General features: G+C 41.1%; 1 protein-coding gene across 1 annotated transcript; it reads right to left on the bottom strand.

The window, feature by feature from the left end:
* Positions 1–2377: 2377 nt before the first annotated feature.
* Positions 2378–23252, bottom strand: LOC137195408 (gap junction delta-2 protein-like). Its single transcript, XM_067607743.1, has 2 exons — positions 21830–23252; positions 2378–4864 (listed from the first exon to the last, which is right to left on the bottom strand). The coding sequence occupies exons 1-2, from the start codon at positions 21898–21900 to the stop codon at positions 3997–3999; spliced, it is 939 nt and encodes a 312-aa protein (XP_067463844.1). The 5' UTR covers positions 21901–23252; the 3' UTR covers positions 2378–3996.
* Positions 23253–25257: the final 2005 nt, after the last annotated feature.

Raw genomic sequence — 25257 nt, 5'->3', positions numbered from 1 at the left:
TGTATAACTTTCTTTTCTTGAATTCAAAATTAATAAACCTGCAGCGCCCAGAACCATCCCTGTGATTACATGGTGCAGTAAACCGTCTATTTGCATGCTTTGATGCATGAGTAAGCAGGCAGGATGAACTTCTAAGTTGTAGTTATGTATTTGTGCCTATACTTAATGGACTGTAGTCTACTGAGTGCACAAATGTGGAGGTATGTGGGTGTTGAGTGACAGCTCTATTCAGAGCTATGATCTGAGCGTATAGAAACACCTGCATATTCATTCGCTGCGTGTGCATAATCCACAAAGGCCTGAGCAGCCACAAAAAAAAAAAAAAAACCTACAATGCACAATGTGCTGAAGAGGGAGAGCGGGGGTAGCCATAATATAAAAAGTTTCTTCTTCAACTATGCTGTACCTGATGAGAGTCTCCTAACATGAGGAGCATAAATTTCATGTAAGTAATGCAAATAAGTGCTGTTAAAAGGCTTTTAACATTTCCCACCGCATCGATTATGCTAATTGTCACTTCGTGAATCATACAGTGAAGATCATCAGCCTAATTTTTTTGAGTAATGTTAATTAAAATATATAAATGACGTACTTTCAACAAAGTAATCTGAATGTGGAAAACATGACTCTAAAAATGGAATTGGTTGCCATGCTAATTCCTGTGGTAACCAGTGATCTAAAAAGAAAGCATTCTTGACTCTTGTGTTTATTATTGTGCATCACATTTAATTCTAAAAATGTTTAAAAAAAAACACCCAAACACTGGTTAACCTCATCCTTATATGAAGTATTTTGAAATAAATATTTTAGTTTGTTATATATATGTGTCATCAAAGTCATCTACTGTATAGTTTCTTCCATATTATCAATTTTATGCAACAAATCAATGGAAGTCATCATAGGTAATTATTGTACTTAACTGTTATTTATCTCATACTTATGATGTAGCTGCAGCGCTGCGGATTAACGCGCAGCACAGCATGTTTCTAACTTTCACCATGAGTCTATCACTCGAGTGTGTTCTGCAGGTTGCTGCTATGTAGAGATGGTGCAGTGCTGTTTCTGCCCTTCACTACTGTAGTCTCTGTGGTGCTTAACATCATTACTGCCCTCCTGTCACCACAGCAACCAGCCTTGCTACATCCTCAGCAGTGCTTTTGTTTAGGCAGTTATTGACTCTGTGTGTGTGTGTGTGTGTGTGTGTGTGTGTGTGTGTGGTTGTTGGGTGCTTCTTGATGTAAATGTATATCACACACAACAGAGAGTCAATCACGGGCTATCCACATGTCAATAAGAACATAGCGTGGCCTTTAAGTGAATGAATAACCACAAACTTCATTACTTTACATCCTATCATACAATCAACTTTATTAACACGCCTCTCCATCACCCTCGACCCTCTTCCTCTAGTCCCCATATGCTTTCAGTGCTCCCCAGGACACAGCCACATGTCGCCTGCACTGACTGAAGGTTTAATAACACTAAAAGGTTCACCGCCCCCACACCTCTCTCTTTTCTCCCTTGGTAACCTCGCTCATTCCTGAAATGATCAGGTTCACTCTAATAACACCTGCCTACGTGTCACGTTGAGCCTGAGAAACAATAGTGTGAGAATCTTACTGCAATTTCACCATAAAAGCATGGACGTTATCAGCGTAAATGGGAAACACCCCTCTGGGAAGGTCTTGCACAGTTTTGAGATGAATTTACTTTAGTCAGGAGTTTTCATATCACGGAAGACAACAGGTTAAATATCTATAATTTACCAGCGAAAACCCAGAGAGTGCACTAAAGTATCTACCCTCTCAGAGATGTATCATTTCTCTGTGTTGAATAATAAATATTAAAGCAGGTTTTAAATCTGTGCAGCTGAAAGCACTGCAATGCACTCTGCACTCTGTGGTTTATGTGTTCTATACAGCATGAAAACTGTATTTCATGTTAATACAACACTGCCGCACACAGAGGCGAATGGTGAAAGTGCAGATATTCAGTCGAGGCAGTAACCGTGCACTGACAGTAACTGTGATCTTATGACAGATGTATGAACTGCTGTATTTTCCAGTCTACTGCTTGGCTTTCAAGTCTCTCACCTTCACTTCTTTCCGGACTGACCCGATCAGACTCAACACTTCATGGTTAGATGCACTCACAGCATGAGAACTGACCTTTTTTTTATCAGGAACACAAACTGTAAACCTCCGTCAAATGTGGGTATGTTGTAATTTGTGTTTTTAAAGCAAGAATAAAGTACAGAAGTACAGATGAAGCAGTATAACTGATACAGTTCTCTAACACCTCACAATACCCTGATAAAAGTATAAAGGCAACAATAATTGTCGCTCTCATGTTGGTCAAACACAGCACAGTCAAAATCAACTGTTTGCATAATAATTTATTCACATATTTTTTCACATACTATTATTGCTGCAGTTCTGGAGCCTTTCAGGTATTCACTTTCAATATTCCCACAACGGGATGCTATGTTCATATCTCTTTATATTTTTCATCTTAATGCATGCTGAGTATTACATTTCACAGGAGCAGGATGCAAATAAATAAAACTCTTTTTTCTTAAAGTTACATGTCATAATCTATCCATTCTATTAATGCATCAGTTAACATGCCTTTTTCAAAGTCCATATGGGGGGAAACACTTTTCGGGAACATATAGTCTCCATTAGAGGGTGAAGGCTTAACAAAGAGCACATTAATAATACATATTGTTAAAGCTGGCAATCTATGATTAATCTTCATTACCACCCAAACCCCTGTTCCCCCATCCAAGTGACGCCCATCTATACCGCATAGGGAAAAGGCTAAGTGTAATTATTACATTTCATCTATGTACAGTAACTTTGAAATATGGCACCAAATCTGCTTGTGAAAAAAAAGCTTGAGGTTACACGTTAAAATATTTGTGACTACAATACTTTTTCCTGTTTAACTGAAAAAATATGTATGTAACTCCATTCATACCCTTAGACAGCGATCACACACACATAAAGTGGAAACACTGGCACACTTTTCTTGACTGTCTTCAGTGGGTTCTGAGAGTAAACAGCATGCCTTGCAGGCACAGGGAGCATCGTAGTGTATAACACAGTGTTGGAAAGTAAATCTAAATCATCTTCAATGCACTATGTGTCTCACCTTGATTTGGTTGTTAGTGGTAGCACAGCAACAAATATTGCCAACTTGCTAGCGAAAGCATCAGGGCAAAGTCAGTCTGTAGCCTGATCGGTGGCTAATGTGACAAAGAATATGTGTAATAGTGAAAATGTATTTATGTATGTAATGTTTATCAGATAAACCTGGTACACTGACAACAAATGTTCCAGTTTATGCTGATAGTTTTAGTGCTGTTGGTTTTTGTGTCTGACTTTGTGCAAGTGACTTTTCTTGAAAATTATGGACAATGAGACATAACATAACATAACATAATCTTTCTCTCAGTAGCTCAGATTAGCTTAGCATTCAATTTTCTGACTCCAGTCAGAGATTGGCTTTTTTTTCCCCACACACATGCGTATGCATGCACACGCTTAAGCTCTTGCATATGCACACACAATTGGAAAATGAGGGGATTATTTCTGACCTACAGCAAAGGCAAACAAAGAAGGACTTCAGAAAATTCAATCTCAGACTACCTTTACAGTATTTTAATATTATTAGTAATTGCTCAGTTTTGTCTGTTGGGTTCTTTAAAGGCACCTAGTGTCACCTAGGCAGAGCAGAACTCTCCATCATGTAAGCTTTAGGTGTAAGCTTTGCTGCAGCAACACAGTCGCCTTTTTAGGAAGGTGATTCTTCTCTGTGTCAACGACTCTACTTTGTGAATTGATGCTTCATCATGACTACACAGAGTCTGTCTGTGCTCCTGAATAATAATGCAGTGGTGAGTTTTGTGCCCTAATGATCGGGAGTCCTGGGCCAGGGAAAAGCTCTTCTCCATAATTTAAGAGGTCCTCGAGCCCCCAGGCAGAGAAGCCTCTGTCAGACGTAGGCTGACTCGCTAGACTGGGTTCTGCCCAGGTTTGGGGCCTGGGACAGGTGTGAAACATCCTTCTTGCGCACTTCACAGATGGACTTTCTTCGGGCCTGCACCCCTCGGATGGCCGTTTTTATCTTCCTCCAGCCAAGGTGGTTGAGCTCAGCCAGGTTGAGCAGCACACATATGCCGCTCACTGCAAACATAAAGACCAGAAACACGGTCTTTTCTGTGGGACGAGACACATAACACTCCACCTCCTTCACACATGGGTAGCGATCACACTCAAACATTCCTGGCACATTGAAGCCATACAGGAAGTACTGGCCGGCCAAGAAACCGATCTCCAGCGCATTGCGGAACACAACCTGGATGACGTAGAACCGGGAGATGCCTTCCTGCCGTCGCACTTTAGCACTCTTGTGTGTTTGAGGGAGTCCCCGGGGACCGTTGGGGATCTCCTTGACCTCCAGGCAGTCGTGGTCCTCTTTACTGCTGTCGGGGTGCACCAGTATGCCGTTGATGTTGCGAGAGTGAAGCTTGCGTGCATGATGGTCATGATGGCGACCGTGGTGACCACCGTGACCGTGGTGATCCATGTAAGGATGCAGGAGGGAGTAGCTTCGGTCACGTTGTTTTGCAGACTGGTGAACAGAATACGTGATGAAGCACAGGCTGGGCGTGCACACCAAGATGATCTGAAAGACCCAGTAGCGGATGTGCGAGATTGGGAAGGCCTTGTCATAACAAGCCTGGTTGCAGCCAGGCTGCATGGTGTTACAGATGAACATGATTTGCTCATCCTCATAAACCTTCTCTCCCACTATGCCTACTATCAGGATACGGAAAATCACCACCACTGTCAGCAGGATCCTGCAGAGAGACAGAAGGAGAAGGAAAGGGCAGGAAGGGGAGGGGGTGAAAGGGAGAAAGACAATGTCAGTAAATGAGGAATAAATGCAGAGAAGGTCAGGAAATATCTGGATATAACTCAACATGGTCTAACTAGTGATTGGATGCTTGTTTTGTTTGAGTATTGGCTCTTCTGACACTAAAGGGACACAATTACATTATGTACCAAATATATGCCTCTGAGTGTGTGTGTATATGTACATGCATGCATGAGTATGTGTGTTTGTGTGTGTTATCACTCAGCTGCTGTGACAAAAAACACTGTAGGATGATGGAGTTGCGCTCTAGATAGCATGCACACATGAGCTCACTAATAAAGATGAGAGAAGAGACTGAGCAGGAGAGGCTGTCAGATGATAAAGGTGATTTCACACTGATCTGAACATCGCGTTCATTGACATCAGCGTGTTGACTGCATTTACATGCTTAAACAGTGATAGCTATGTCTCCGTATTTGATACAGGAAGGAGAAATAGTGCAGTTGGTATGTTATCAGTTTGAAAATCTCAACAGAAAGAGGAGGTCATGCATAGTAGAAGGTTAAATCAGTTGTTAGTATTTTTCTGACAATGCCATTCATCATATATCATAAATCTCTTCATTGTTGTGCATCTATTAAACAAATATTTAGCAGTGGTACAGATGGCCTTGTTGTACTCATTTGGAGAAAAGAGAAAGACACCATGATATGAGACAGAAAGTGTCACAGTTGGCAAGCTGTTCTGAGAGCTCAGATACCAAAAAAAAAAGATATGTTGCAGTCAGTCGCCTTTAAATCTGTCGAAATGGAGGCAGCTCATTAGCAACTTAGCGCTGAACGATACAGTATATACTGAACCGTATACAGGTGGCCTCTTCTACAAATTCGGTGGACTTCCCATTGAGCATCATTAGTGCATTGCTGCAGTTAGAGAGCGCTGTGGCCTGGGGCAGCTGTGTTTCAAGGCCTCTGAGAAACTGGTGTGCTGTACTGTTATCTTCTGGTGTCGATCCAGCATGGGCACTGCGGAGGAGGACTGGGCCTTTAGGGCTGCACTGTCAGCTCTTTCTAATGAGCGAGGAAAGCCTGAACATCGTGGGGCTCCCTGGTATTTATGCCACAATGCAGAGGATGTGCATGCTCCCTGCGTGGAGGAGCCAATTACTTAGAACACACATGTTTCCAAGCAGAAGAAGGCCACCCAAGACAGCTAAAGGGACAGAGATCGATGAGAGCTGGCCCCAGGTGGTTTGGGACAACTGCGGTAAATGGCATCAATGTATGACAATAGCTTTGATTCAAGTGATGTAGGGTAATATGATTCCTGTGTATCAGAGGATATGCACATGAAAAGTTGGTCTTACAGTAGTTCTGTTGTTTTCATGTCAAATGAGATTCCACAAAGTGTGTTTTAATGGGGACTCAAAAATGCCCACCTGACCTTCCATGGCCAGTTACCACAGCAACCAGAAAATTAGTGAAAGGTGAGGATGCAGAAACGAGTGCAGGGAGAGAAAAGGGCTGGAGACATAGAGGTATGGTAGGAAAAAAATATCCTATAAATTGTGAGAAAGGTCTGAAAAGTGAAATATGCGTTTCCTCATGGAGCGAGAAAATAAATGTCTTTAAATGTGGAGATTGAGGACGTCTCAAGGGGCAGACAGGTGAAGGTAAAAGGTAGCAGAGGAACATGTGTTAGCATGGAACAGACTTAAAATAGAGCAGCACGCCGCTGCAGGACTGTTCCTGCTCCACTTGTGAGTGCATGCCTGTGCGTTTTTCTGTGTGAGAAAGACAGACATGAGGACACAGAGACAAAGAGGAAGAGTCAGCCATGTGGATGACTTCTGCAAAATGGTAAACGTGTCCGGCCGTCTGTGCTCGGAGCAGCTGTGAGCGTGTACGCTACACTGACTTTTAGTGTGGTTTGGAAATACAACAGAATAAAGCTTCTCTGCACCGTTGGTCTTAAAGGAGTTAAATGCAGGTTGCGTACGTAATTTACGTTCAGTTGCTCTCTGATCCTTTGCAGCGAGCCACATGAGTATCCCTTCACTGGTGATTTGACAGCAGTGGATTTGACCAGAGGGCTGATATTGATGGTTCTCTGCACCACAAAGAGTCATTTGATGTATACTGTTCACTGAGCACATTGTGGTCTACACTGCTCAATTATATGAAGCTATTTCAATATAGGAAATATGTAACAAGCTCATGTTCAGTGTCACTGTGAGTATCTGCAGCTTTAGAGGCTGATTTAAAACAATGTAACAGGCTGGATTACGTTCTGTGTTCACGTTCTGTTCAAAGGGTGCCTCCTCTCATGCCAGTGCTTATTATTGCATCATAATAACATTAACTAAATGTCACTAAGTCTGCCTGCTGTCCACATCTGTGTATAATGACGCAAGCTCATACACTGTACAGGTCATGTAGAGTAAAAAATGTCTGCTGCGATGTTCCTAGATACATTTCTCTTAAATATTTTTTATAATCCAGATCTATTGGATGCTTTGTTTTTCATTATCAATATATCTACATGATAAAAACATAGAACACATCTCTATAATTAGTTTGCAATGGTTATGCAGACCTCATTCCAGTGGTCACTGTGGGTCTGTCTGTTTCTATCCTGTATATTATACACATATGTTACTGTATCCACACTAGTTTTAGTGGAAGTTCCCTTTAAAGGACACAGAACGCGTGGCCTTTGAATTGAGGGTGAATGGACTGAATCTGTGTCTCTTCCCTAAATGAGACAGTCTACCGGATTCATTGTGAAATCACTGCAAGTTTGTACTTCACAGTGACCAAAAATAATGACGCACTCGGCTACTCCTCCTCAACTTGTGAAGTCCAAAGTGTCCAAAGTTTATCAGCATGAAGACGCCTTCAAAGGTAGACAAAGTGCTGAATAGCACTTGGTTGGAGAATTCTGTTGTAATGTTTTACTTCAACACGTGAACAACTGGCGCCCAATGTTCGGAGTTAGAAATCTACAAATACAAATATACAACTCCTATTTCTCTGTCCTAATGTGGGTAACTAATGTGTGTAATGTAATGATTGTAAGTATGGAATAACAACATATCTAAGCTGCTAAAAAGAACTTCTCTTTTATCTTCCTGTGTCCTTACATAAGTCCACTTCCTGCAATATATTCACCAATGATCCAAGATAAAAGAAAATCCTGGTAAACCTGATTGTATGCAAATTTTCTTAACGCATGAGTTGTTGAGGGCTATTTGAATGCAGTGTAAACCGCTGACCAGTGCACAAAGTATAAACCTTTGTGTTCTCCTGAAATGTGATGCATGTTGTAACTGCAGTTACTTCACTGCAGCTTTACTCACCTCCTCCCATCTTTAGCGATTGATTGTCTTAATCAGACATTTATATGCTTGTGGTTATATAATGTCTCAGCTGTAAGAATTTTCAGACTAACTCATGAACTTCCGTCAGAGAGGAAACTTTTCTGTTAGTACTGTATTGCAGATATTCAGTCATTCAGTCTGTACTTGTTTGTTGGGCAGTTTTATGTTGTGAAAAAAAATTCCAAGACATTGCAAGTTTTGAGTGTTGTGCTGTGTGTGTTTGCAGGCTTGTGAGTGCGTGTCTGTGTGTGTGTGTGTGTGTGCTGTTGGATAACAGGGTAATCAGCACAGGACAGATTGCTGCATTAGCAGAAAGCAGTGAACGAAGGTTATCTGCAAACATCAGTGTTTTAAGTCCTGCAGAGTAACGAGCCAATACTGTACGTTAGAGCAGATTGGGGCAGGACAGCCCTGAGGCCCGAACCTGCAGAATATTCAATAACCACCATTAATGATCAAAAAGATTTTTGAATTTTTAGTGTCTCTCACCCAGGGGCAGAATATAAAAATATGTCTACTTGCTGAGTCGATTAAAAAGGAAAACATAAAGATGATGCAGGTACTGCACCACTGCATCTTCTATAATGTGATGCCTTTGACCAAACGTTCCTTAAATGGTGGGTAAATTATCTCCCACATCAGTCACCACTCATCACCTCAATTAGCTGCTCACTTCCCAGAGGACCTTCTTTCAGCTAAGACTAATCATTACATTTTGGAGACTTTCTAAATCTCTCACACAGTGCCAGAGATTTAATAAGATTTGAAAGAAAATGAATCCTTTTGTATTCTGGACTGGGCTCACATGTGAAACTTCTTTCCTAATTTTCCATTTCTTGTGCAACGTCACTGACAGTTTATAGTGCAATATACATACGCAATATATCAATGACTGTGTGTCTGTGAGGACATGGTGCTTCGCTGCTGTATATAGTAACTAAACAAACTGATCTGGGGCCAGCTGATTGACCTGTAAGATTGTGTGTGAGTGTAATGGTAGCTGCTCTTCAGCTGGTGTGTTGGCTGGACATGCAGGCTCTGCCTTTCCCAGAGGCTTTCACACACACACACACACACACACACACACACACACACACACACACACAAACACACGCATACGTTCATTCATGCAGCAGCTGCTGCCGTCATCCTCCAGGGACGACAGTGGCCCTGAGCAGGACAGCAGGTGCAATGGGAAACGTGCACACACTTGCTCTCACACAAACATACGCCGATTGTGAATATAAAGCAGCTTTTACTGTATATAAGTCAAGAATAACAAACATATGGAGGTGTACAGTAAGGCAGTAATGACAGTCCTCAGAAGGACTGGTCATATTATCTGTGGAGAGACCTTGAGTAAAAATATTCTTCCCGCCCATACGGTCTCAATAATAAGCCTCACTGATTGCTGATGGCAGCACATAATGAATAAAGACCTTAGCAGGCATAGAAATTAGGCAGCTTAATTATCAGAGTGCAGACATTTCTCTCCACCCGCTCCTCATCCACTGTTCCTCTCTCAAACTGTTTTAATAGTTTCTCCCACGTATCAGGCAGACATGCATGACCGCCTGAGGTTCAACTAAGAGTCGGTGTGACGAATACATTAATATAAGCTCAACTCTAAGATGTGCCTTCAGCTGCAGCGGTTCACTTACTTCTGGCTTATTCTTAAAATACTTATCAGCGATATTTTACTGAGAGTATAAAACCTAAATGGTTTAAAAATAGACCTCTCTGATATTTGGGATTTTAGACAGAAATCACAGCACAGAGTCAACACATGCAGATATGTAATTATCTCACTTGCTCATTCAACACCTCTGAGGGAAATGACTTCCAGCTGTTTTGCAGGAATAAAGGAGGAAACAGGGAAAGTTAATTGAGGGAGATGCTGCAGGTAACTGCCTCCATTAGGCTGAGACAGACATTAACAAGATTTGAGTTATGATAATATCTTACCAATTCTGATTAGAAAATTAAATACTGTATCAGAAATAGGCATTTAATAATAGACTTTTTTTCTCTTATTTGAAACAGATGAAAAGCATTTGTGTTTGAAGAAATTACACACACAACTTTTCTATTAGCTCGTTGCATGGCCAAACCATGTGTGATGATGATGATGCAGTGTAAACCAGATGCAGCCTTCCATCATCCCATTTTGCCATTTAAATTACCCTTTCATCTTCAAAATGATCCTTTCATCCCATTTCCAGTTAAGGGAGGCAAACATTATGCAAAACTATTTCCATCTAAAATAACTTAAAAGTTCAAAACCATGAAATTAATGACATCAGCATTTTTCCTGGTTCCTAACAAGCACATTTTGCTGATTGCATCAATATGCAGTTTCAGAATATTCCATGAATCACGTTGCGGTTATTCAGTATTTGGAGCAATGACAGGTTCTACACGATCAACACATTAAAAATAAAAGCAGGAGATGGGTTTTAATTGAGTGTAAAAGATTCATCTGCAGAGAGGTTTCACACACAATGCGATAAATCTGAAGTTATAATTTAGATGAGCTGTTGATGTAGGACTTGGCCTCCACCCAGAGAAAATTAATTTATTTTGCAGCAAGACACAGAGTAGATTAGGCTTCTCTGACCTCCATCAGACTACTCATTATATAACTCATTTATTAACAAGTGGACCCTCATTTAAGTAGAAATAACTTACTCTGCATGCAGCTTTTAAGGGAAAAAAGAAAATTAAAGTTTGAACTGTGGCTTCACTCTACTTCAGACAGAAAGTTCCCAGAATGCCTCAGCGCTGTAGATATTGGGACTTGTTGTTACTTGCTTCTTGTGGCTCTGGTGTATTCTGGTCTACTGATGGCATGTATGTATCAGCCGTATCTCTGCCTGTTCTCCCAGTAGAGAAGCTCCCTTTCTTTTTGCTTCTGACTGCCTTACAACAAAAACCTGATGTTTCCTGTTTATACAGTTCACATTTTTTCATACTTTAACTCCACTGATGCTGTATTCAAAATCTCACTGTGCCGTCTACTGTATGTTTGGCAAGTTATGTTAGGAAAAGACCCAGAAATTAAAGGTGCATCTTTTTTGTAAGCGTTAAAGGGTTTTGGGGTAGATTTTCTGTAACACCATTAATCATTTCCACCTCTATTATGAAGCATAGGTATTATCCTATTACATGGCTACAAACTGAGCACATCAGAGAACAGCTTTTTCTGAATTTACGTTAGTCAAGCCCATCATGCTACAAAAATGTGTGTGAATGGAAGGCTACTGAATTTATTTGCCACGTTGGTTGGGATTTCTGTTCTGATCTGTATAACTTTTGTGGGTTAACATATCATTTTTCCAAGAATTTTCCCCTTTTTATTTGTGGTTAACTGGAATCTGAGTACGTTGCTAGTTTACAAGTCAGGTGGTCTTGGCTTCTAAGAGTTGTGGTTAATATTGTGTGGAGTGAGCATTTTTTCATGTTTCTTAATGTACTAAAATAGGCAACAAAACCAGAAACACATGTCTGACATGAGTTCCCCTTCTCAGCCATAATGGTCACTGATTCGGCTGAATTGCTCCACTTGGCCAGCTGACAGAGTCAAAGATGGTGGATTCAAGGATGTAGAAAGAAATCTGACCTGATGTGAACATGAAGTGTTTTGTTCTAAATGAAGGGTCAAAACCCATTTCCATCAATATCTCCAACATGTCAAATGTTACTTCTTCAATTTACATAACCCTTAAAGATATGAATACACAATGTTTAAATAACAGCAAATAATGTCCCTTTGGGTAGTTGAAGGTCTTTAATAAACTGGTTGTGTTCAAATGTGTTGATATTTGTAAAGATCCCCAAAATTTTGTTGATTTTACACAATGTCTATCAATTAAATTCAACAACAATAATAAAAAAAATCCTATACCTCAGCATTGGATGAAGTAGATGTTTGCTACAGCGTAAACCATGGCAACCACAATATCATTTTTCAGTGACTGCTACAATTATACATGCTACAGTACATATTTTTATGGCAAGATCCTTTCAATTAGCCCCTGAAATTAAGAAAACTGAAAATCTTTAAGGGCTTAACTTTTGTTGTCTTTCATTCATGGCTTGAATACTTATGACTTGAGAATGAAATTAAAGAAATATCAGAAGGACATTTCATGTGGAAGACACATGAAATAACTTTTAGTAAGTGTCTTTAAAGGTCACCTAATTCAAAAGTTCATGTGCAAAATAACAGTATGATTGGTTTGTGATGTTTTTAATATAGGAGTACAGTCACTTGTGTTAGTTTTAAAAAATATTAATTGTATTGTTTGTATTTTTTGGCACTGATATATTATCATTGTATAAAGTTGATATAGTGAACATTTTAAACATGTTAACAAACAGTTGCCCACACATACAGCAGACACGGATCAGCCTAGTGGAGTCATATTTCTGGCCACCAAACAAATGTAAATCCAACATTCACTCTCCCTGTAGTTCTGTATCTGACGCTTTAGCAGCTAAGTGCTCCACCACAGTATGTTCATCAGCTAGTTGCTAACTTTGTCTCTGCCATTTGGTGCTGGTAAGGTACTTTAGTGTACTATACAAGTTCATGTGGCTGGAAAAAAGATTGACACGAGCAGTGACAGTTGCTGTTTTTTATTTATGGGCATTTACAGGTCTTAAAACCAAAACAATTAGCTGAAAGGATGCTGAAATGCTCTAGAGAGCGGGTTCGTCACTATGAACGACACCTTTCACGTTACACTTAGTCATTTGATCCATTCTTAAAGGGGGCGTATTATGATTTTCCTTATTTTTAGTCATATATATGATGTTACAATGTTGGATGTTCATATGAAACGTGGCTGAAGTGTCAAATAATGAGGTATGTAGAAATGATCCCTAAATGATGATCCCTATGTACAAAAAGCACTGGCTTCAGACCATCTGAATGCTTGGTTTCCAACGTTTTTTTTCTACTTTCAGCCCAAGCTGACGTCTGCTCATGACGGATTTCTTTATATGCTCTGCTCCACGCACAACGCGCAAGTTCACAGCACCGCTCCACTAACATTATGCCATATTTCCGTTGTTTTAGGGGTAGTTAGCCCAGCCATGACTCCATTACACAGCAGGGCAAAGTAAAATAAGGAGTTTAACTGTTGGAGATGTGCTGGTCGTCTGCAGCTCTTCATCAAACATCAGCATCACTGTGGCTGTTTCTGCTTGTATTATTCCTCCCTGCATTTTTTCTAACTGATCCACTGAACAAAGAGCTCTAAATATCTCCAGATGTTGTGTCAACCAGTTTTTAGCGCCGCTTATGAAGCTCTGGCAATTCAGTGAGGAACACGTTAGCCTATTTAGTCATTTAAAAGGTTTTAATTTGAAGCCGTAAAGCAGGAAATGTTGGGTTTTCATCGGCGGTAACTTAACACAACTCTGATACGGCTGCCCCTCCGCAGGCTTCTGGAAAGCTGGCCAATCAGAAGAGAGAGGGCTCATCAGGAGGGGGGCCTTAAAGAGACAGGAGCTAAGACTGCCTGTTAGAGACAGAGGCTGAACTGACGGGCTGCACATATGGTCAGTATAAGATAAATAAGGAGTTATGAACTGTGATCATGCAAAGCTACTCTGGTGGAGTCCAAAAATGAAAATTTAGAGAGCTAGAGAGCATAACAGGTACCCTTTAATATAAAAATAGTGATAAGTTCAGCTTTAAAAAATATTATTTCTACTACATGGCACATCTGAAGCTTTGTATCTTCTGCTGTAATGACATTCAGGGTTATTCTGTCTGAAGTGTTATGAATGAAAGATTGAAAAAGTCTTAATGCCACCATCTCCATGTAACAACACCAGCTTGTCTTATAGCATCTGCTAATGTTCTGGCAGATTGATCATACTTCTGCCAATGTGATGAAGCCTGGTTGACATTGATAGTTATTGCTATAACTGTCTTCCTGACTGCTCATATCTGTGTTACATCATAAGCAGAGTTTGATACTTTTAATTCCAGCACGCCTTTAATTTGATTAGCCACACATCCTGCTTTTTCTCTTCATTTATCCAGCGAGTAACTTCGGTACGTGGTGTTAATTTTAATCAGTGATCTACTTTTAACAGCACTGATACAAAAAACACATTCAGGCAACTGTGCACATTGCACCTCCCACATGTAATAGCTCACTGTAATCGTGTACCATCATGATGAAGATAACCTGCAACTCACTGGAATTAAAAATGCACTCTGTACATTAATTAACTACTATGGCAAATTAATATATGTGTTTTCATTTGGAATAAAATGTAATACAGTACATTCTATTTATTTATAATTTATTAATTAACCTTTATCTTGATTAAATAAAAGTCATGCATTTGACTCTACATGGTTTGGTGTTCATTGGACTATATCAATAATATGCCCATTACAACATGTCCTCTGGTCTTCAAAAACTTGCCTCAACATGCAGACAGGCTCTTACTCCTGGAGATTTCTAAGACTGATATATTTATATTAGTTTAATATCTTCATTTAAAATATATAGATTTAAATATATAATAAATCTGTACTATCTACATGTAGCTGCCTTTATGATCTTTTAAGATTATTACCTCAAATGTACATAATTACCACTGACCTCTGGGTTCATAAGCATTTTGGTATCTAAACATTTGAGAAACCCTGTCTTATCCTAATCAAGGAATTCTAACATGGGAAAATCAAAGAGCTATTTATAGGGAAACATTACATGTGCTGTAAAGCTCATACACACATCGTCAGTGTGTTGCTGAAATGAATAATCGCCTGCACTGAATGAAAGCTGAGCTCAGCTTTACTGGCAAAACCCCCCCCGTCGAACAGTATAATCAATAGCATTCAACATCAGGGATTGCTGCACAAATAAACTAATGACAAGTCTAGATGTGCAGAAAAATGGTTTAATTTGAAAGACAGTCCCGCTCCTCACCACAGGATGATGGATTACTAATCCTGTCAAACGCTGACATACAGTATTGCCTCCAATGTTTTGCTTTGCAACACAATCTTCCACAGACAGTATAGATTTTATCCTGGAAGCTGACTATTAATGATACATGAAATATATTCCTGTTTACTGTTAGACAGGATGATGCCCTCAATTGAAGCAGAGCATCCCTACATCTCAAATTATTTTGGGAGAACTAGGGTGCCCTTCTCAAAGTAGGGTACCTCATTCTTGTGGATATCCTGACCTATTTAGGAAAAAAGGCGAGAGAACACAAATAACTACAGGAGTGGACAAATTTTTGGCAAAGAAGCAGACTATCACCTGTAATTTGCTTTTAGAGCCAAGGATGTAGGTATATTGGGTTTCATCAAACCTTTTAAACCTGTCTATTCAAGCACTGTTTTCTGGTTTATAAACAGAGCACGAAGCAACAAGATATTTTATACACCACTTTGTCCATTACATTAAAAGGTTGGTCAAATCTGCATTCATTTTTAATGAATGACTTGACATCCGTTGCAAACTGGCAACAAGGGCCACATAACATTTATTAAGATTTTATGAAGTATTTATAATGCTCAAGTGGGGAGTGATAGATGTTAAATAATAGATAATGTAAGTCTGGTACGCAGGAAAAACAAATAATAGATACAATTGATATAGAAATGTTATATGAAGTGAATAAATATAAAAAAAGCTGTAACAGTTATGTGTCTATTTCCATTTTCTAAAATAACTATAACTGATAGTAATGCAATATATGAAATGTAATACCTTATACAGTAGATGATGAGTGAATTTGCTTCAACAACATGAAGCTTCTGCCTCTTATTAAAGATGCTGTTTATTCAACCAAACCTGCATTGCTGTGTTTGCAAAGATGGTGAATTATTGCATGTAATTTCTCTATGAATGACATCATCCTCACCTTTTATCATGGCTACAGAAAGAGCGTTTTATTAACATGAATGTAAAATTAAAAAAACACAAAAGGTCTTGTGTATTTTTAGAATATCATCATCACCAATGCAGAGAAGACATATTGAATTTTGTGTGTGTGTGTTGAGACTCTTTCCTCAGCAGCAGGGTCAGTCAGCAGCTCTGACACAGATTCTCAGCACTAAACCTCTGCAGAGGGAAAACTTTTCTTCCTTCCTCTGTCTCCTCTTCCCCCCCTCTGTGTTCTGCATCTGCAGCTCACATCCTCCCCTCCCTATCCTTCCATCCCGCAACCTTTATTATTTTATCTTCCTTAGATCACTCTAGTCCTCCATTATCTCTGCCTCTTTTTTTCGCTCTACTTGTCTTTGGCACTGACCTCACTACAGCATTGCAGTGTTGAAGAAGATGCATCAACACTTCCTTTCTTTCTTCCTTCCTACCTGCAAGGTGTATAATTCAGATTTATCACTGGATCCTTGAAGCTTCATCCTCCCATGCTAGAACACATCTTTTTTTTACATGACACACACACGAACACACCTGTGGTCTGCAAAACATCTGAGCACCACACGTGAAGAAGAAAATATGTAGCATGTCATGTTTTATATGTAATTAATTGCCCTTAAAGTAGAAGTATGCATCAGAGAATTGTGTCTAGTAGCAGAAGATTTGCATTTTTATGTTCAGTATTTAGGGCAGTCTGAGTAGTAAAAATGATAATATATGTGACATTATCAAAATAAAACAAAAGTGACATCTCACATGAAAAAGCATTAGTTCGCATCAGATTCTACTTGCTGCAACTCAGCAAATACACATGACGGGATGACTCTAGATGCTGGACAAATACACTCTACATTCAATTGTTTGCAATGCTGTTTGAACAAATCTCTGTTTTTGGAAGATCCGCTAAGCATACAAGCTTTGTCCCACTGGATTAAACATGTCTTATTTGCATGAGAATGTATTGTGAAGGTGTTCAAATACTGGTCTGATAAGCAAAAATAATAAAGAACATGAAAGGAAAAGTAAATTAATAAGTACTGTAAAACTTTTAATTGTAGAAACAAAACTTGGCTATGATTAGCTTGTAAAATGTTAGACCTTCCGATTTCTATCTGACGGTTTAATATTAGTCGCAAACCTGTTGACATTTTTATCAATGACAAAAGTGTATTTACTGTACTATGTGTGATCACAGATGTAAATTCATGATTATGTGTACAAAGCTCTGAGACGTGTAAGACAACTGCAAACATTATCAAGGCTGCTGGTGTCACATTTTACTCAAGTACAGCTGTGTATTATCAGCATATCAACACAAACATGTTTTATTAACTTTGGTGTCAAAAATCAGGTGTGTAGAAGTCTATCGAAAATATAATTATCTGTTGCTGCTGCGTCAAAATATGTTGCTTTGAAAGTCAATCAACGCACCAAAATCTTTGTCCGAGAGACAACTCCACTCCCCTACAAACTTTGATTAAATAAGCTTGACTTTACTAAATGACAGTGAACTATATGGAAAACTTTGGGAGGTTGTTAATTTTCTTTTTTTTAATGAACAAATTATATTACTATTGCCTGGGTTGTGTCATTACTTGTTAGCAGGCTACCTCTGCCCATCAAGCGCAACTGTTAATTTAATTAATTTCCTTAATTAACACACTGGATGAGATATGTTGAGACACTTTACAGGCCATACTGAACTGTCAGTTATCTAATGCTGAAAGCCCCAGGGTCATTATAACGGTGAATATACAGTAAATTTGGCTTGGGCGAGAGAATGAGGTTAACGCAGCCTTGACAATGATTTCTTTCACTGTGTAATCATGATTACAGTCATTGGTTATCCATGCACACACTGGACATCGTTCAGTTAGAAGTCAGGCTTAGAAATCACAATACACAACATCAATCTTTGTATGAGTCATAATATGCAAGCCACCTGTGGTTAGTCAGAGGCACAGAAGCAACTCTCAGTTTGTCTGTCTCTTTCAAAGACCATGATTAAGCTAACCTATGCCACTGCGTACAGTTGGTCCAGTTCTATTTTTAACACCATTCTTTATTCCTAGGCTAATTATCTATCCTATGCCAGGGCATAGGTTAGCTTAAAACCTACAATTAAGAAGCAGCTTAATTGTAGCTGGATTAGACAGTCTAGACATCTGACAATGGTATTTAACAGTGTCTCATGGTGGAACTACATCCTCATGTTGCAAGAGAAAGGGTTGGCACTCAAACAGATGACTAACATGCAACCATGTTCCAAAGTTTTAATGCAGGGGAGACTTTTTCAGCCATGGGGAGACATCACTGTTCTGTACTTTGGAACTGCATCCTTTGAACTGCAAGCGGAGACATGCAAACTCATTAAAAGTAACTACACAGAGGCTGAACATCCTACTTGTGATGCCATCTAGCAGTTGCTGCATGCTCCGGCCACACCCTGTGAAGCGCAGAACTTCACAATGCACAACAGTGCAACACTACGTCACAGTTGGTAGTGTTCACAAGTGCAACAGACCACACCTGACCACACCCAACTGTGTTGTTGGGTGTGGTCAGGTGTGCAACAGACTTGAACCTTTCAACCCATAGAGGTCAGTGTAACAATTTTGACTCCATGCACGATTTAGTGTGGAGTTGTTCATTAACAATCTAGGAGGCACCTTTGCAGCACAAAACTGTGCCAGAGGTGAACAATTCTCCAACTTGCTGGTACATCCAAAAACATCATTATGATCATTTAAATGTTAAGTGTCATTGATTTCCTGACCATGCAGACACATGCCTTGGATTAGGAATCAAGTCTTTATCTTTATTAGTTTTTGTGTTATTGCTAAGATTGTCTAAGAAAGTCTAACATCTAATGTCTAAGAATGCCTGTCTACAGGTAAAAAGCCAAGATCCAGACCACCACTTAAAAATAAATTGCTACACTCTAACCCAAGGTCTCTCTGTCCACCAAACTACATGAGTATTCTCCAAATGTGTGTTTTGAGATATCCTGCAAACAAACTAGATAACAGGGACAAGAGCAAAATCGGCTTGGCAAGGGTAAAAATAAATTCAGGGACCTACAGCCTACAACTGGTAACTCACAAAATACTGTTCAAAGACAATGTTTCTTGGCTCGTATTGCACAAGCAGAGTAGATGAAGGGAACCTCATTGGAAAGCAGCTAATGTTACAGCTAATGCCTTAGGGTCAACTAGACAGCCTTGTAGGACAAACAGTCTAAGGGAAACCAAAACACATAGGGATCATTTACAGAGCGTTTCACTGTATTCAGCACAGTAGCACATAGTTGATGTCCTGTGGGCATCATACATACTACATCCTGTATGAGGGAACATTTTCTCAGTTCAATTTATCATTTAACTATCTCATAATATGTCCTTTTAGAATTTAATGTTTTGACACAGTGGGTAATTAATCTAGTAGACTCATTAGAAGAACAAAAACAGTTGCTTAAAGGCCTATTCCAAATTAATTTCAGAAAGCTTAATTTAGTTACTCAGGGACCCCTTTTTAATGTTCAGCCAGTGAAGTGCATGATCAACAAATAGCTCAAATTAAGCATGTAAGAGGAAGCCATTGCATTGTCAGAGTATTCATTATGACTTTTGAAAGAGGTAGCAGACAAATTGAGAGTTGCCTCTGTGCCTCTGAAAAACTGTAGGTGGCATACAGTCATTGAATCATCCAAAGATTCATTTTCTTTGTGTCCTGTGCTCACAGGGTTTTATAGATTCAGCTGCCAGGACTGGATTTTAAAGCTGCATTAAGTCATTTTTTGACCACTAGGGGGCGGAAAGACTCCAGAACAAGTTCACAACAGTTAGCATTTAGCTTATCAAATTGTTATGGCTAACATGTTAGCAAACAGTTGCCTACTTACATATCCAGCAGAAACAGAGCAACACGGACATCCCTTTGGTCTCCTTTTTCTGGCCACCTGTTGAATGTAATTCCAATATTCACTGCCATTTTTGCCCTTATTTGGTCTTCCAGCTCATGAGAAAAATATCTCTTTGTGGCTCAATGTTCAACTTTCTTCACCAGTTACTTCGGCTCTTTGCCATTTCGCACTGGGCAGTTAGCGTACAGTTAGCTTCTTTTAGCTTCTGTGCTTGGAGCAGCTGCCCATTGTTTTGGTTTTGGCGCTCCGGAGATCCAAAACAATGAGCTGAAAATGTCTGAAAGCTCCAGTGGGATGTTGTGGGATGTTGATTCTCAGTGGAATCGGTAATACAACCAAACCCATAACGGCGATGGAGTCATATGATCAAATGACGATACAAAATATCACTTAATGCATCTTTAAATCAAGTCAACATGCTCTAGTATTTGTAGGTTTTCATTCCATCTGAGGACTAGACCAGGTGATTTCATTAGTTATTGTGCTTTCAACCACAGAGGAAGAACTCAGTGAAATGACTTGGTGTAGTGTTTAGTTGGAAGGAAAGTCTCCATCACACATGGTTTCAGATCCCTGATTAACAGAGGTTTTGGTGTAATGCGGCTCACATCATCTCTGTCATTCTGATGCAGTTACATTGTCCCTGAAGCTGAAGGATAAAGCCTAATGTCTCTGTGCACACAGAGCATAGTGTAGTCAATGAAAGCATGACATCATTTCCACACTTCCAAATTCAACTTACTCAAAAGACACACCAAGAGCCACTGGAGCAGAGAGAAGGTTAGGCCATGCCCTTGTTGTGGACTACCTGTGGTCTGGGTTAATGAGCACAGCAGTGTGGTCAGATTCATAGTCCCCATGGCTTTGTTTTTCCAAATCACAAATCTATACATCCAGGGTTCACAGGCTAAACCACTTTGACTCATCACTTTCCCAAATGAGCATCCTGAGCGTGACATTTGGATTGTGTTTAATGGGTGGAAAATTCCACTTTTGTATTCAATTAATCACACAGAGATGGTGTGGAGCCCATTTTTCACACAGATATTACAGCATGTCTCCATGGCATGTCTCCACTGCTAATCAAACTGAAAGCTCATCTGTTCAACCCTCCACCACGAACCATTCTTACACAAAATAATTTATCAGACTTTCACTATGATGCAAATAAGAGTCTGCAGATTAGAGAAAATTGAATGAACTTGTTTTTCTTGTTTTTTTTTTTTTATTTTTATCTCAAGTTCACACAGAGCACAGAGCCATTTACTCCCTCTTTGATTCTACCTTCCACACCTGCTTGCTCACCATCCTTTCATCTTCCGCACCTCTGCTCTCCTCTCTCTCCTACTCCCCTCTCCTCCTTCTGTCCTATTGGTCTGTGGCCAACAGCATCAAGCGTTATCTATCAATAGCTAGGCTATTAGGTAGTATCAACACAAGAACCTCCCTGAATTAACCATAATGCCCAGTAAAGCCTGCTATTGATCCCTTAACTAATGATGGTGTGGAGGATAAGGGTGAGGAGAGCAGGGGGGGAGGAAAGGACGGGGGAGGCAGGGATGACTGTGGGGGACTGTAGAACAGAGGAGAGCACTGGGACAAGCCTGAGGAGGGGGTTTCTGTGGGGATGCCATCGGCTGATCAACATATACTGCACATAAAAACAAACAGCTCATCAGTGTAAATAAAAACCTTCACACACAAAAGCAATGAGTGTCTTACCTCCCAATCATGGTAGAGTGCTGCTGGACAGCCGCCTCGAGCAGCCTCTCCAAGATGGTCCATTCTCCCATGGTGATGGAAAGGTGGCAGACCTCTCAGAAGAAACAGGACTTAGGGAGCCGACCCCTCTTCCTCCAGCGGACTCCTTCTTCTACCTTGCAGGACCGGCCTGCGCTCTTGTGGACCTGCCGGTCAGCGGTGGGGTACACCCTACCCCCGTCCCGCACCAGCTCCCTTTTGACCTCTACACGTTGACCTGGCCGCTCGTCAGTGCGCCTTTGACTGTGTATGTGTGTGTTTGTGAGTGAGTGTCTTCTTCTGGGCCTGTCCCACTGTGCTTCTCTCCCCACTGGAGGTGAGGTGCTGAGCTGATTGCCTCCCCCTCCTCTCTCCCTCTTTCTTTCAGTCTCTCCCCTTCTCCCCCTCCCTTGTGCAGTGATGCCTGTCCTCCCCCTGCCGCACCACTCTGCTCTGCGCTACAGCATATGCTATAGCTCACTGTGTGACAGCCATGATCACCCTCTCTGTTCCACTTCCCTCTCTCTGCGCCCTTGCTCTTTTCTCCTTCTCCTCTCCCTCGTCCTCCTCTGTCCCTGCCTTCGTCCTCCACCCTACCTCCAGGGCACTCCTTGTACTTTAGCTGCACTCCTTGCCATCAGCTCTGCGCTCGTCCTTGCATTGTGTAGGATCTTTGCCTTTGCTGCACCCTCACTCTAAACCTAAAGACACACACGCTGCATATAGCCGATCCTCCCTGGCTCACCTCAGCACACAACGCCGTAAACACAGGCTCGCACACACTTGCACTCGATGACAGCTCTGAATCCCACTCTCCCACTTCCTACTGAAGACTGCAGATCCACACCAGCACACAAAGCTCCTGCCTGCTGAATGTCATTTTACGACTGGAGGAATGGTCGCTCCCACAGCTCCGAGCACTACAGGGACCCATAAAAACCTGCACACACACACACACATACACACTGAGAGCCGCACACGCAAACACGCTGCCACCCAGCCCCTCAGTAATAAATCAGCTGCCTTGCTGCATCCAGTGAGGCTAAACCAAGGCAGTGTGCTGCAGACCTGCTGTCCCGTGTTGTCCCCCTGGCTAATTTCAGCACAGTCCAGTGCCCAGAGTCATGTCTGCCGCAGAGAGCGGGGATGAAAAGCTGTCCTGTGAAGCCTATTTCTGGGCTCCATCATCTCGCATCCCTGTCTCCCCCTCCTACTGCTCTCCTTCAACCTCCACTCTCTTCCTCCTTCCCCTCCTTTGCTCACGTTTGTGTGCAGATCTCAGTCTTGCCAACTACCTCTATCTCAGTGTTCGGTCCCCCATCCCTGCTTTGTGTTCTCCCTCTCTGTCTCTGTGTCTCTTCCTCGCTCATGGAATCGCTCTATCTCTGTCACACACTGTGAGCATGCAACAACCACCCCCCTCCTCCTCCTCTTCCTCTCATAGATCTGCTCTCTCTCCTCCCTCCTTCCCTCCCTCTACCTCCCTCCCTCCCCTAGTAAATTTGCTTGGATTGCTACCCTGATCGCTGTTTCACTTATGCTTGCAAGAATGCCTCCCACCGTACGGCTGTGTCTGTTCCTGCCTGATGTTTGTACAGAAAAGAGGGATTCAAGATCTCACGGTGTCTTCTGCCCTCTCCTCATTGCAATCCTTTGTTCCAGTCTGGAGGCTCGGCGGTGTTTCCTATGCTCTTCAAATGCTCTTCTTCTCTCTTTTTTCCCCACTCTCTGTTATACATCATCCAGCCCATGCTTCCAGAGAGAGGATTACAGGGGAATTGTGGCTCTGCTCCTCCCCATCCCCCCATCTATCTCCTCCCTTTCTCCATCTTACTGTATTGGGGATGACAACACACCTATTTCACCCTGACCCAACCCTCGTGCCCTTTCCGTATTTCCTCTCCTCATCTTTTCTTTCTACTCCTCATTCTGTCCATCCCCCCCCCCCCCCTCTTCCATTACAACCCCTGTGCTCTCTCTCCCTCTCAGGAGAGATGAGCGCCGTATTGTACTTTGCTGTGACATTGAAAGCTGCATTCATTAGATTTATATTAAGGTGGTGTGCAGATGGAATGGTCTCCCTCTGTTATAAACACAACAATAGAGGCAGATGTACTGTATGGGGTGTCATTAACGTGCTCACACACACATACAGTAGCACAAACACAAGAAACCCAGAATACACATGTGTATCTTCATCCTCAAGACAATGAAAAAAAGAGGATAAATAACAAGAGGAATGAAAGACCCACACGTTTGTTTGCTTATTCAAGAGGTGAGTCATACTGTAGCAACGTTTCCCCATCTAGAAGACTGAAATGATGCAGTGGCATGACATGAGACCAGCTCACCAGGATGAAGTCATGGCTTGAGGTGACAAGTTCAATTCATTTGTGCTGTGCATCCTTTTAGTTATGCTTCGTTGATTTGGGATGGCATGCTTCTCTAGATGACAGTTTATTTGCTCCAGAATGAGGTGTGTGTCCTTTGAGGTGATTTGGAAATCTTTGATATCAACATCTTTAAATCCTGCACTGTTGTATTTCTCAAAAGAAAAAACAAATTCACAATCACAGTCCTTACAGAACCACCTCTACAGTGCATTAGTGATCGATCTATCTTGTATACATGCATGTACACATGCAAAATCCCTCTGTGTGTGTGTGTGTGTGTGTGTGTGTGAAATAGAAAGATGGAGTGGGGGAGACAGAGAGCGAAAGAGGATTTTGTTTGTTCAGCATCTTCAGTGGGGGACTTGGGGTCTTTCCCTTTACCAAGGACATTGTCAGCAGCCATACTAATATGTACCACGTTTCTCCTGAATGACTGAAACTAAGCGGGTGTGGGCTTGGCTAGTACTTGGATGGGAGACCTCTTGGGAAACACTAAGGTGCTGCTGGAAGTGGTGTTGTTGGGCTAGTGGGGGGCAGTCTTTCCTCTGGTCCTAATAAATCCCAGTGCTCCAGTGCAGTGATGGGGACACTGTGCTGTAAGTGCCATCCTTAGGACTGTAAAAAAAATTTTTTAAAAATGGACGTAGCCACTGTGATGTCACCCACTGGTTTGTGGACTCCCGTTTTGAAGCCTCGAGTTTGGCATTTTGACCGTCACCATCTTGGAGCCAGAAGTGACCATATTTGGACAAGAGACTCTAAGGCTAGCTGCTAGCTTGGTTAGCACGGTGCATTTTACAGTCTATGGTTAACTCTGATAATGCTAATGCTAATTTTCACTAGCAAAAAACAGGCTTAAAACCATTACATAAAATAAAATGTACTTACCAGAAAAACTGAACATCCTACTCCTTAGAGGGTCTTTTAGTATGACCAAACGCTGAACAAGACTTTTTTAGGTGACCAAAATGTTACAATTAACTGCCCTGAACTGAAACACACTGAAATAACGACGGC

The sequence above is a fragment of the Thunnus thynnus genome, chromosome 13 (genome assembly GCF_963924715.1).
Source record: "Thunnus thynnus chromosome 13, fThuThy2.1, whole genome shotgun sequence".
NCBI lineage: Eukaryota > Metazoa > Chordata > Actinopteri > Scombriformes > Scombridae > Thunnus > Thunnus thynnus.
Note: the sequence above shows the minus strand (reverse complement) of the source record. Positions and strands in the feature narration are given on the sequence as shown.

Bases quoted from the DNA above. Each gene is read 5' to 3' on its own strand.
- LOC137195408 (XM_067607743.1), bottom strand. From the start codon at position 21,900: ATGGGAGAATGGACCATCTTGGAGAGGCTGCTCGAGGCGGCTGTCCAG. The intron at 4,865-21,829 runs GTAAGACACTCA...GTCTCTCTGCAG, and splicing joins CACTCTACCATGATTGGGAG to GATCCTGCTGACAGTGGTGG.